This window comes from Muscardinus avellanarius (genome assembly GCF_963383645.1).
Source record: "Muscardinus avellanarius genome assembly, chromosome: 2".
Taxonomy (NCBI): Eukaryota; Metazoa; Chordata; class Mammalia; order Rodentia; family Gliridae; genus Muscardinus; species Muscardinus avellanarius.
In genome coordinates, this window is record NC_137787.1 from 139508432 (window position 1) to 139521740 (window position 13309).

Consider the following 13309-nt stretch of genomic DNA (forward strand, 5'->3'; position numbering starts at 1 on the left):
CTACACCACTAGCCCCCTTTTAAGTGTTAATTTGAGGCAGAGTCTAAGTTGTTTAGGTTGGCCTCAAATTTTGCAGTTTTTCTGCTTCAACTGTCATTACAGGTGTGCACAATCAAGTCTGAACGTCAGTGTCTTTTTTAAACATATAATGTTTTATTGTTTATATTCCTGATCTGTAACATTTTATTAGGCAGTTCCTCTTCATTTTCAGTTGTCTCTAAGCTTTTTATAGAGAAGGCTGTCAGAATTCTTTTTCTTTTTTTGGTACTGTGGATTGGAGTCGGGGCATTCTACCTCTGAGCTATGCCTCTAGCCCTTTTTTTTCTTATTTATTTTTTTGGTGGTACTGGAGATGGAACCCTTCTCCTGGCTATACTCCCAGACTTTTTTTTAAAAAAATATTTTATTTGGAAACAGGGTCTCTTAAGCCAGCGAGGCTGGCTTTGAACCTGCGAGATCTTCCTGTCTTGATTACAAGCGTGCGCCACCACACCTGGTGCCTCTAGCCCTTTTTATTTTTCATTTTTAAACAGGATCTTGTTGCTGAAGGTTTCATTCAATTGTTGAGGCTGGTCTTGAATCTGTGAACCTCCTGTCTCAGCCTCCTCCCAAGTAGTGGGATTACAGGTGTACACCCCCATGCCCAGCAGTTCACTTTTTTTTTCTTTGAAATACTTTGAATCTAGGGGCATTTTAAACCTCTGGGTTAGACCCTCAGCCCTTGTAATTTTTGTTTTGTTTTGAAACGGTTTTGCTAGGTTTCTGTAAGTCTCACTACTGAGGCTGGCCTTGAACCTGTGTTTCTCCTGACTCAGCCTCTGAAGTACTGATATTACAGGCGTGTTGCCACAACACCTGACCAGTTCTTTAGTTTTTATGGTGAATATGTCTCCCTCTTGTGTGTGTGTGTGTGTGTGTGTGTGTGTGTGTGTGTGTGTGTGAGAGAGAGATACTGGAGATTGAACTCAGGCGTTCCCCCTCTGAGGTACACCCACAGCCCTATTTTTTATTTTTATTTTGAAACAGGATCTCACTAAGTTGCAGAGGGCCTCACTGAGTAGCTGAGGCTTGCTGCGAACCTGGATCCTCCTGTATCAGCTTCCCAAGTACTGGGATTACAAGTGTGCACCACCATGCCCGGCTGTCTTTTCTTTTTTATGTTATTATTATTTATTTGATCTATTTAAATTGAATTCCAGGATAGTGAGTCATTACATTAAAATAAATATGGGATTCCCCTCTACTTTTTGCTCAGTCATTTTTATTTTGTGTGTGTGTGTGTGTGTGTGTGTGTGTGTGTGTGTGTGTGTGTAGTACACTGGGGATGGAACCCAGGGACATTCTACCTCTGAGCTATACCTCTGGCCCTATTTTATTCTTTTATTTTGAATCAGGGTCCTACTAAGTTGCAGAAAGCCTAACTTAATTTGCTGATGTTGGCTGCAAACCTTTGATTTTCTTCTCTCAACCTCCCAAGTTTTGGGATTATAAGCGTGCAACATCACACCTGGATTACTCTATTTTTAATGCTGTTTTTGTTCACATAAGGAATTATGTGGCTGGAAAAGGAATTATATTAATACATGACTATATAATAGAGTTACTTGAAACTAAAATGGTTTCTTTTAATGTGTAATTTCAACATGTTTTTCTGTAGTTATAGACCTTATGTAGTTTAAGGTAGTAGATTTTTACTAGCTGATTTTAGAAAAGCTTTATTTTGGGATACTAAGCACATTTTAAGAAGTGTTTTGAATTTGTAATATACATGGTTAAAAAAATCGAACTATTATAAAATTATAAAGTTGCTCATTTTCACTTTTCAGCAGCAACCATGGTAATTAGTTCTGATGTATTGTTCAGAGATCTTTCATATACAGTCAAAGGTATTATTTTAAAAGCACTAATTTCTTAAGATGAATATTTTAAGAGTTTGACATCAAAAGACTCAACTTACACCATGTCATTTGAGATCTTAATAATAAAAGTAATAATCTTGTTGGGTCCTAAAACAAACATAAAAATTTTAAATCTGACTCTGGAATATTGATTTAAATGTTAGCCTGTCAGGCTTTATTCACTTCAGTAATTATATTTTGTTTGGATATATAATTAACCAATTGTATATTTGTTTCTATAATTCAATGAACCTGCCCATCCTTTAAAAAATTAACAATATTAATAACAATGATTTATTGGATAGACAAACATAATCAGCACCTCAGAACTCATTTCATAGGTCTTGCTGTTATATTTTGATGCTAAAAATATGGAACTGATAGCTGGGTGTGGTGGTGCACACTTGTAACCTCAGCATTTGGGAGGCTGAGAGGATCACTGTTTGCAGACAGGCTCATCTACTCAGTGAGGCCCTTTGCAACTTAGTGAGACCCTTTTTCAAAATAAAGAATAAAAAATAGGGCTGGGAGTATAGCTTGGAGGTAGAATACTCCTGGGTTCAATCCCCAGTACCACACACAAAAATAGGAACTGATTTTGAAAACGTTAAGTATACAGATATGAGTACAGGTAATAAGCAGACAGGGAAAAATTCTGATTGTGGTATGCAATGTCTTGAGGTTTAAGTATCACTGATCTAAAAAATGTTATTCATTCCTAGTTGACTTACTTTGCATAATATATATTAAATAAGGGGCTTTCCCCAGTCTGTATAGTTGTGACAGTATTATTATCTATGATATGATTTAATACATTTTTGGATGTGAATTGCATTCCAATGTCTAATTCTAGAAATAAACTGAAAGTAGAAGAACATGTTTAATATTAATGACTTGTATATTAATATTGGCTTTGCAGAACTTGAATTTTGACCAGTTCATATAGCCAAGTGTTGGAGAATATTTCTAAAGGAATATGGAATGGTTTTTCAATTATAAGAATATGTTACCTTTTTTATTCATGGGAATAGAGTAAAATAATAGGATAGATACTGCAGACTTAATTTTTTTCATATTTTTACTTATTAGATTCAACAAAGATGTCAATAAAGGTAAACAACATAGTCTAATTTAGTCTATCAGTTTAACCAGTGCATGATTTTTAACAATCTTGTGAATTTTTTTTTTTTTTTTTTTTTTTTTTTTTGTGGTTCTAGGGGTGGAACCCAGAAGCCTTCAACCTCCAAGCTACACCCCCAACCCTTTTTTTTTTTTTTTTTAGTACTGGGGATGGAACCCAGGAGCATTCTACCTCCGAGCTGCTGCATCCCCAGCCAAATTTTTTATTCTTTACTTTGAAACAGGGTCTCACTGAGTTGCAAAGGACCTCACTAAATAGCTGAGGTTGTCTGTGAACTGTGATCCTCCTGTCTCAGCCTCCTGAATGCTGGGATTACAAGCGTGTGTCACCACGCACGGCATGAAACTCTTATCCAGTGTATACTACCAACATTTGGTGATGTAGCACTTATCTCTCATAGAAAGCGTTTCCATGTTCTAACTATTTTGTTTTGTTGCTGTTGTTTGCTTTAAAAGAAAGTTACAGATTGAAAAAGCTCTAGCCATTTCTAGAAATTTTTTTTGTTTTGTTTTGTTTTTGATGGTACTGGGGTTCCTGGAAGTCCTTCTACCTCCAGGCTATACAACAAGACCTATTTTTACATTTTTATTTGGAAACAGGGTCTCCTAAGCCAGCGTGTGTGGCTGGCTTCGAACCTGCGCGATCCTCCTGTCTCTGCCTCCCAAGTGCGGGGATTACAAGCGTGTGCCACCACACCCAGCTCATTTCTAGAATATTTAAAAAAAAATTTCATATTTGGCAGTATCAATGGCCTATGGATGTACATTGTAACATTTGTTGAATTGTATTGGTTAATATTTTTCTGTCATATAGCAAAACACTGAGAGTAATTTATAGGTATAGGGAGCTAGGGAGCTGACCTTTGGGAACTATCAGAAAAGTCTAGTAATTTTCAATGCTTTACAGTTGTTGAAAGGGCTAGCATGCTTGAAGGCACAGGCAGAACACTTGAGTCCTTTGGTCCAATAGCAGATATAGCCACTACAATTTGTACTGAATGATTAGGCTGGTGGTTTTTTTTTTTTTTTTTTTCCTTCACAAGATTAGTTAGGAACTGCTTATGGGTATTTAAAAAAATCTTATGCCTTTGCATATTTCTAGCTTTTTGATTTATCTTGAGATCCATGTTAGTTTATATTTTGGGGGAAATTACCTTATTTTTACATTTTTAGAATTATTTTCAATATAACTTGTTTTAACATTTCTTAAAGTTTTATTTTGCAAAAATAAAGTGAATTCTAGTAGATAGTATCTGCTTACCTAATTATGTTAAGTTTCATTGAAATTTTATGTTTTAATTGAATTATTTAACACCATGATAATCAATTGTTGAGAGAACAGTAATAGGAAATAGTGAAAGTCTTTAATATCTGCCAATATTAGAATCAGATTTTCTAAATGACAGAAATACTCATATTAGCAAATAGCTATATAAGCAGAACATTATACTTGGCATAATATTTTCTACTGATACATCGGAATTTCTTTATGCCATGTTCCACTGTTCTGAGAGTAAAACTTGTGAGTTTATTCTGCTAATGACAAAAGCAAATGTTTAGTCCCTCTGCTGGCTGCCTTTGTTGCAGCAGTCTCTTTTTTTATATATCATCTTATGATAAAAGGCTATTACAACTATGACCAAGATAAATATTGCAGGAAATTATAGTGAATTGTCTCCAGATTGTCAGACTAAAACATCCTTAAGAAGACCAAAAGTGTAAAATAGTGGCTTTTGTTTGTGTGTAAGTGTGTGGTACTGGGGATCAGTCCAGGGCTTGTGTATGCTAGCCAAGCACTCTACCACTGAGCAAAATAGTGTCTTCTAAATATAAAGTTGGGAAATGACTGTACTGCATAGGCGTGATAGGAGAGAGCTAATAGCATTATATTTAATAGTGATTAAATTGTAACTCCAGACTTTAGAAATGTGAATAAAGTTTTCATAAAAACAAAGATTTATATTGGCAGATAACTAAAACATTTAGTTTGATTGGTAGACAATAAAGTTGAAAGAGGAAGATGCCAGTTATTATGTATCCACAGAGAATTAGTTACTGTAAAAGGCTGGGGAGGAACAGTGTCAAAGTGTATGTAAGAAAACTTTCAGGCCTGGGGGATATAGTTCAGTGGCAGAACACCTGTCTAGCATGTGCAAGGCCCAAGGTTCCATCCTTAGCATTACAAAAAAGAAAGAAAAAGAAAAAACTTTCTTGTCTTGGAGCAATGTGTTTTGGTCATTTTTTGCTAGTGATTTAGAAATTTATGCTTAAATAAATTTGTTAATTTTAAACATTTACATAATAGTGGTAGGGCTATGTTTTCCTGGAAGAAGTAAACTTTTTTTGTATAAATTACATTTATCTAACCATTATTTATTTATTTAATATTTTGAAACTGAGTCTTGCTTTATTGCCTACTCTTGAACTCCTGGCCTCAAGGGATCCTCTTGCCTTTTCTTCCTGAGTAGCTGGGACTATTAGGCACACACCGTAGCACCCAGCTTCTACTTTGATTTTTATAGTAACTGCTTTTTTTTGCTTTTTAGCATGATCTTTGTGTCATCTGAGAGATGAACAAGTTTTAGACATGGTAGTAGGGATTATTAAATTGGTGCAAAGATTATTATAATTTTATTTTTTGTTGTTGCAGAACTGGGAATTGAACCCAGATGCAGGCATTCTACCTATGACTACACTCTTATCCCTATTTTTTATTTGTTGTTTGAAACACAGTCTAAGTTGTAGATGTCCTCATTAAGTAGCTGAGGTTGGCTGCTAACATGTGATTCTCCTGTCTCAGCCTCCTAAGTAGTAGGATTGCAAACATTTGCCACCACACTCAGCTAATTTTCATTATTTTTATCTTTAATCTTTGCACTTTCCAAAATATAAAGCTATTTAAAAAATACTATGTTTTATATTCTTGTGTATGCTCTGAAAGTTAGCAACATAGGTCTTTTGTTTTGTACTGGAGATTCAACTCAGGAACATTCTTCTCTGGGCTATACCCTCAACCCTTTTTATCTCTAATTTAGAAACACAGTCTTACTCTGTTTCACTTGCTAAATTCCTGAGGATGCCTGAAACCTTCAGTCTTTTTGTCTTAGCCTTTTAAGTACTGGGATTACAATAGGTGTGTACCACCTTCTGGTTTACGTAGGTTTTAAAAGTAATCATTCCTATATATTGTGTGTCTTGGGGGAAGGTACATTGATATACAAAAAAATAAAAATAAATAGGGAGTGAGAAATTAGAACATCAGGAAACCACCATGTAGATGAATAGTACTACTGTAGTTAAAATCACTGCAGGTAAACTATATTAAAAAGAACAAAGCTGGGAATGATGGCACATGCCTGTAATTCCAGTACTTGGGAGACTGAGTCAGGAGAATTGCAGATTCAAAGCCACTAAAGGTCTCTGAAACTTAGAAACTGTTTGAAAATATAAAAATAAGTGTAGTTCTGAGATAGAACTCTCCCTGAGCGCGATCTTTAGTAACACACACACACACACACACACACACACACACTATCTGATTGTAATGACATTTATAATTGGGTGAATAGGAAACAAATGAGATTGGAATAGAATTGTATTCAAGAGAATTTAGTTGCTACCTATAGTCCTCCTTGTTCCAGAAAGACTGCCATTTAGAGTTAGAACATCTTTTTTAGGTTCTGACTTTGTCACTTATCCACTATGCCACCTGAGATATGGCATTTAATCTCCTTTAATATTTTATCAAACCAAGTTTTTAAGGGTCAAATGAACTAAGTGCTTTATTGTGATAAGAGCTGGCTCTTACAGTAATTTTATTTTTTTGTGGAAATACTGGGAATTAAATTGGGGGACATTCTACTTCTCAGCTACAACCCCACCCCTATTTTTTTTTTTTTCGGTATTGGGGGTGGAACTCAGGGGCTTTTCTACCTCTGTGCTACACTCCCAGACCTATTTTATACTTACTTGGAAACAGGGTCTCACTAAGTTGCTGAGAGCCTCACTAAGTAGCTGAGGCTGGCTTTGAGCCTGAGTGATCCTCCTGTCTCAGCTTCCCAAATGCTGGGATTACAAGTGTGTGACACCACGCCTGGCCCCACCCCTAATTTGAAAAATTTAATGATTTTTTATTTTTGAAACAAGAGTCTCTCACTAAGTTGTGGAGGGTCTTTTTAAATTGCTGAGGCTGACCATAACCCTGCAATCCTCTTGTCTCAGCCTCCTAAGTATTGGTTTTATGGGACTGTGTCACTGTATCTGAACAGTAATTTTATAAATAATCTCTGCAGAGATTATTATGTATGTTGTAAGACTAGTAGAGTATCGACTGAAATATTTGTTTTCTTGTCTAAGAAAAAGTAACTTTGACTTTAGTATTTGAATTTTTAGCTTAAATTTAATAATGCAGTTTTCCTGCAAAATTTGAATGCATTTTAACTTGATTTTTTAGACATTGTGGTCCTTAGAAAGTGTATTATAATAATCTTTTGGAATTGTATGGGATTGGTTCTAGGACCTCTGGGATACCAGAAATCCTTGGTTATGCAATTCTCATATAAAATGGCACAGTATTTGTATATAACCTACATATATCTTTCTGTATACTTTAAATAATCTCTATAATACCAAATGCAATATAAATCGTTGTACTGTATTGATAAGGAAAAGACTACATGTTTAGTATGGAGACAACTTTTTTTTTCTTTTTTGAATATTTTTCATCTGTGGTTGGTAGAACCCAGTGATAAAGACTCCATAACATAGCAAGGACCTGGTTTGATCCTCAGTACTGCAAACAACAACAAAAAATCCATGGGCACAGGGCTGTATTAGTTTTTGGTTGGACACCATCATCATCATCATCATCTTCCATTAGGATCTAATATTATTGCTTTTTAATTGCAAATATGACTTATTCTCTGGCTTCCAAAAGATCATTTTCAGTATACTTAAATAGGAACGAGAGTCACAAAATTCAGCTTTGATTCATGTTAAAACAGAAGTGATACAAGTATTCGATCCGTAATGTGGTGGCTTTAGGAACTCTGTCGATTTGTTTTTGAAAGGCAGCATATGAAGAAAAGCAGTTTTAGCCGGGCATGGTGGCGCTAGCTTTCGTAATCTAAGCATTTGGGATTTGGGAGGCTGAAACAGGAGGAGCTCAGTTTCACGGACAGCCTCAGCTACTTAGTGAGGTCCTTTGCAACTCAGTAAGACCCTGTTTCAAAATAAAGAATAAAAAATAGGCCTGGGAGTGTAGGTTGGAGGTAGAATGCCCTAGGTTCTATCCCCAGTACCGCAAAAAAAAAAAAAAAAAAAGAAAAGAAAAAAAAAAGGAAGAAAGAAAGTAGTTTTAGCTAAAGAGCTAAAGGGTGAAAACAAGATATATTAATCGATATGATAATTGAATATATAGGGACATGTCAGTTTTATTTCCCTTTGCCAGTTTTTGAGCTAAAGTGATATTGGTAGGGACCAAGAAAGGAAAGTGTTTGTTACGTGTACATATGTACATACATACATTAGAGTAGAATTTATAGAAACTATGGGTCATGCACCTGAGTAGATATAGGAGGGATTTAGTACTTTTTTTTTCTTTTATGCAGTACCTAATTCCTTTTTATACCCTTGTAGTTCAGCAAATTCATTAGTTGTATTGAGTTTATGGAACACTCATTTATATTGAGGTGAAGGTAACATATTTACATTTTTGTGTGTGTGGTACTGGGGATGGAACCCAGGGGAATTCTACCTCCGAACTACACCCCCAGCCCTATTTTTTATTCTTTATTTTGAAACAGGGTCTCATTGAGTTGCAAAGGGCCTCACAAAGTAGCTGAGGCTGTCTGTGAACCACAATCCTCCTGTCTCAGCCTCCCAAATGCAGGGATTGCAAGCAGGCACCACCATGCCTGGCTCCTTTTTTATATTTGAAATAGGGTCTCATTGAGTTGCAAAGGGCCTCACTAAGTCGCTGAGGCTGTCCGTGAACCATGATACTCCAGTCTCTGCCTCCCAAATGCTGGGAGTACAAGCGCGTGCCACCACGCCTGACCTTGAACTACTATTTAAAAAAAAAAAATAGAAGCCAGGTGTGGTGGCATACGCTTGTAATTCCTGCACTTGGGAGGCTGGGACAGGAGGCTCGCACAGGTTCGAAGCCGGCTCTCAGCAACTTAGACCCTGTTTGCAAATAAAGTATAAAATAGATCTGGGAATATAGCCCATAGGTAGAAGGCCCCTGGGTTCTATCCCCAGTACCACCAAACAAACAAACAAAAAACAGATAAAAACACCTTACATGAAATTTGCTATTTTAAGTATTTCTAAGTCTATAGTGCAGTAGTGTCAAGTGTATTTACATTGTTGTGCAGGATGGCATATATTTAAATGTTATTTTGTTTTGTTATATTTTTGAGATGAGGATCTTGCTATGTTGCCCAGTGATCCTCTCAGTTCAGCCTCCCAAGAAGCTGAGATTATAGTTATGCACCACCATGCCTCCCTTTAGATTGTATTTAAATTAAAATTGGGGCTAGGGGATGTGGCTCAGTGGTAATCCTTACCTAGTATGTATGAAGTCTTTCATTCAATCCCCAGCACCTCAAGAAAAAAAAGAGAATAAATGATGTATGTTGTAGGAGAGTGGTGTTGAAAATGTGTTCCACAAAACCACTAAAAAATTCTAATTTTATTTGAAAGAACATTTTATTTATCTTATTAAACTTATTATTTTTTGGTACTGGGGATTAAATTTGTGCATTCTACCTCCAAGCTATAAACCCAGCTCTTTTAATTTTTATTTTGAAATAGCGTTTCATAGACTTGCTGATAATTTTTCTGTTGCTGAAACTGTCCTACAACCTGCAGTCCACCTGTCTCAGCTTCTCATGTATAGGCTTATGGGTGTATGCCACTGTGACCAGCTTTTTAAAACTTAAAGTTAGAAAATTGCACTATTAGAATTTGGAGAGGTAAGAAGGTAACTATTGAAGGCAAGAATAATAAGGGAATGCTTCACGGAAAGAGATAAAGATTAAAACTGGGCTGTAGGAAATGAGTAGGAATTGGATATGTTGTGAGCAGGGAAAAGGGAAAGTATTTGAGAACAGTCAGGTGGGAATGAACATTGCCAAGATCTAGGTTCATGAGAGGAATGCGTGTTAGAATTCATTTTGAGGATGAATAGTGTTAGGCAATATGGCGAAATGTTTCCCAAAATGCATTCCATCAAACAGGGAGGGGAGGATGGTAAATCAGGTCAAGACGCTTGTGGGTTTTTTTTTTTTTTTTTTGGTGGTACTAAGGATTGAATCCAGGGGCAGTCTGCCTACACACCCAACCCTATTTTTTTATTCTTTATTTTGAAACATAGTCTCACTAAGTTACAGAGGGGCCTCACTAAGTAGCCTAGGCCGTGAACCTGAGATCCTTCTGTCTCAGCCTCCCAAGTACTGGGATTACAAGCAAATGCCACCATGCTTGGTGTGACTCTTGTAATTTTTTTTAATGCTGCTATGCATTCAGAATCTTTTAGAGGTTATATCCAACATATTTTAAGTTTATGTGACCAATGGAATCTGTGACTTACTGGAACCATTTTTTCCTGGGTGCCAATTTGAAAAGTATGCTTGCCACTTTATGAGTTGTATGACTTGATCGGTGTTTAATCCAGCAAGTTATAGTCATGTAATTACTGTTGATGGTAAATTTATTCAACACATATTGAGAATATACTATGTTAGGAATTGAGAGTTATTAAATGCAAGGGAAATGTTATAGAACCATAGATCATTGTATGCACATAACACCTATACTTTTTATTCTTAGTAATAAGAATATTATCTTTTATCTTTTGTCATTGTATCTTGCTAGAAATGCAGCATCTAGGTCTCTATCCCGTACCTACTGAGTTAGAAACTGCATTTTATCAAGGTCTCTATGAGTTTCTACACACATAACTTTGTCATACACTGTTCTGCATCACATCCAACAAAACTTCATTTAGTTCTTGCCACTGTTAGTAGCAGAAAATTGGTATCTTTCAATTTCCTTCTTTCTCTACTTTCTGTCTCCTTCCCTTTTCCCTCTCTCTCTTTTATTTTTTTTCTTGTGGTACTGGGGTTCCTGGAAACCCTTCTACCTCTAGGCTACACTCCCAGACCTAGTTTGGTAACAGTGTCTCCTAAGCCAGGGCAGCTGGCTTTGAACCTGCATGATCCTCCTGTCTCTGCCTCCCAAGCCCGGGGATTACAAGCGTGCGCCATCATGCCCAGCTCCCATCCTCTCTTTGAGACAGGGTTTCTCACTGTGTTACCCAGGCTGGCCTTGAACTCTTTTTTTGGGTATGTAGTACTAGGGATTAAACCCATGCCCATGTGTGTTCTACCTCCGAGTTTACACTCCTAGCCCTATTTTATTTTGAAATAGGGTCTTTCTAGTTGTGGAGAACCTTCCTAAACTGCTAAAATTCTGTCTCAGCCTCCCAACTACTGGGATTACAGGCTTGTGCCACCATGCCAGGTTGGCCTTGAACTCTTGGGTTCAAACAGTCCTCTGCCTCAGTCTCCAGAGTAGATGGGATTACAGGTGTGAGCCATCAACTTCAGACACAGGATTTATACTCTTGAAATTTCTATCCTTTGGTCTTAAGTTTTGTTTTAAAGAGTTAACAGCAATGTGCTTAAGCTCAAGTGGGAAACATTTATATGTAAAATGCAAGCTTATGTTTTGAGTCTCTTATAAAATATATCAACTAGAACGGATCATCTTACCCAGGATAGTGTGGTCTGAGATTGAATGAAAAGTATTTCACCTTCTGTAGACAGCATCTGAGAGCCATGTAGCATATTGTTTAATTGCCTCTGCTGCCATTGTTCTTGTCTTTCTCCAGGCATTTTCTTTAGGTAGCCATCTTAATTTAAACTTTAAATCTTGGACTGTTAAAATTTTCCTAAGCTCACTTACAGTATCCCTAATACTTCATGCTTCTATGGAGCCAGTTCTTCATACACCTAGTCACTTGTTCAGCTTTGGTTACAGGCATAGAACCTGGTAATATCCACTGTCTTGCCTTCCTTTCAAGAAAGTGTCTTGGAAAGTACTATCTATTATGGTAACTTGTAGCTAAAAGAAGTGAAATTAGAATTCAACTACTAAGGTTCATTTTAAGAAATTAAATGCTTTAAATTTTACAAATATAAGTACTATAAAATTAATGCAAAAATAAAGTGAAAAACCCATCTTTTCTCTATCTAATTTCACTTCTTAGGTGGTGGTTATTTTTTGTTTTTCTAACCCTTTTAAAAATGTAGTGTTTAAACTTATTAACTAAAAAGGGGGATTGCATATGATTTGCTACAAGAATTGGCTTTTTAGTTAAAAAAAATTAGGTCAAAGTCTAATCCTTAGTATGATATGTTTTTTTTTTTTTTTTTTTTTTTACTTCAGGGAAGAAACCCTTTTTTCTTGGAGCCAGCAATAATTATTACAATTACTGATGGGAGCAAGTTGACTACTACTAGTGGAGTCCAAGATGAGGTAAGTTTGTTTATATTACGTGGATTATGCAAATGTAGCTGAACAATCTTTGTTTGAAAATGTACTCTAGGGTATTGAACTTTCTAAAAGGTTTTTTCTTTGAATATTTGATGCAATCTAGAGTCCTGTCTCTTAGGACCCATCTACTTTATAGTTTTAAAAAGAAGTTGTCTCTATATTTTCTTGAATAGGATTTCCTTCTGTGAAGAGTTTTTGAATATACCTCCCACTCCAAATATATGTGTATTTATCTGGGGTGAGACTGTCAGTTTGTATGGTATATGTTAGAAAAATTTTTATTTTAAGGGTATAGAAGATAGAAACAACACTAATAATTTCTTTTCATATTTCTGTGGATTTTTATGATGGCTTTCTATCACTGTGTCAAAATGTCTGAGATAAATCAATTTTTAAAGAGGAAAGGTTTACTTTGGCTCACAAAATAAGTTTTAGTCTTTAGACAGTTGGCCCTATTGTTTTGGGGCCTGTGGTATGGCAGTACATAATGGGGTAAGAGTGTGGATAAAGAGGCTGCTCATCTCGTGGAAAAGAGAAAGACAGGATGGTACCTTAGACTCAACATGTTTTTCAATAACCTAAATTCCTCTAACTAGGTCCCACCTCATGGGTTTCCCCAGTAGTACCATGGACTGCAGACCAAGACACTTAATACATGGGCACACCCAAATTACATCAGTTTTGTGTGTATTTCACTGTGGAGACTCCTA

The 13309-nt window shown here is 36.2% G+C and overlaps 1 protein-coding gene across 1 annotated transcript in view; it reads left to right on the plus strand.

Moving 5' to 3' along the window:
- Window positions 1-13309, plus strand: part of INTS6 (integrator complex subunit 6) — a gene marked incomplete at both ends in the record, with an annotated part of 94818 nt that overhangs the window by 17101 nt on the left and 64408 nt on the right. The window contains one exon of the mRNA XM_080689065.1: window positions 12492-12581. Within this exon, the coding sequence (XP_080545191.1) occupies window positions 12492-12581 (90 nt within the window). The remainder of the gene's footprint in view (window positions 1-12491; window positions 12582-13309) is intronic.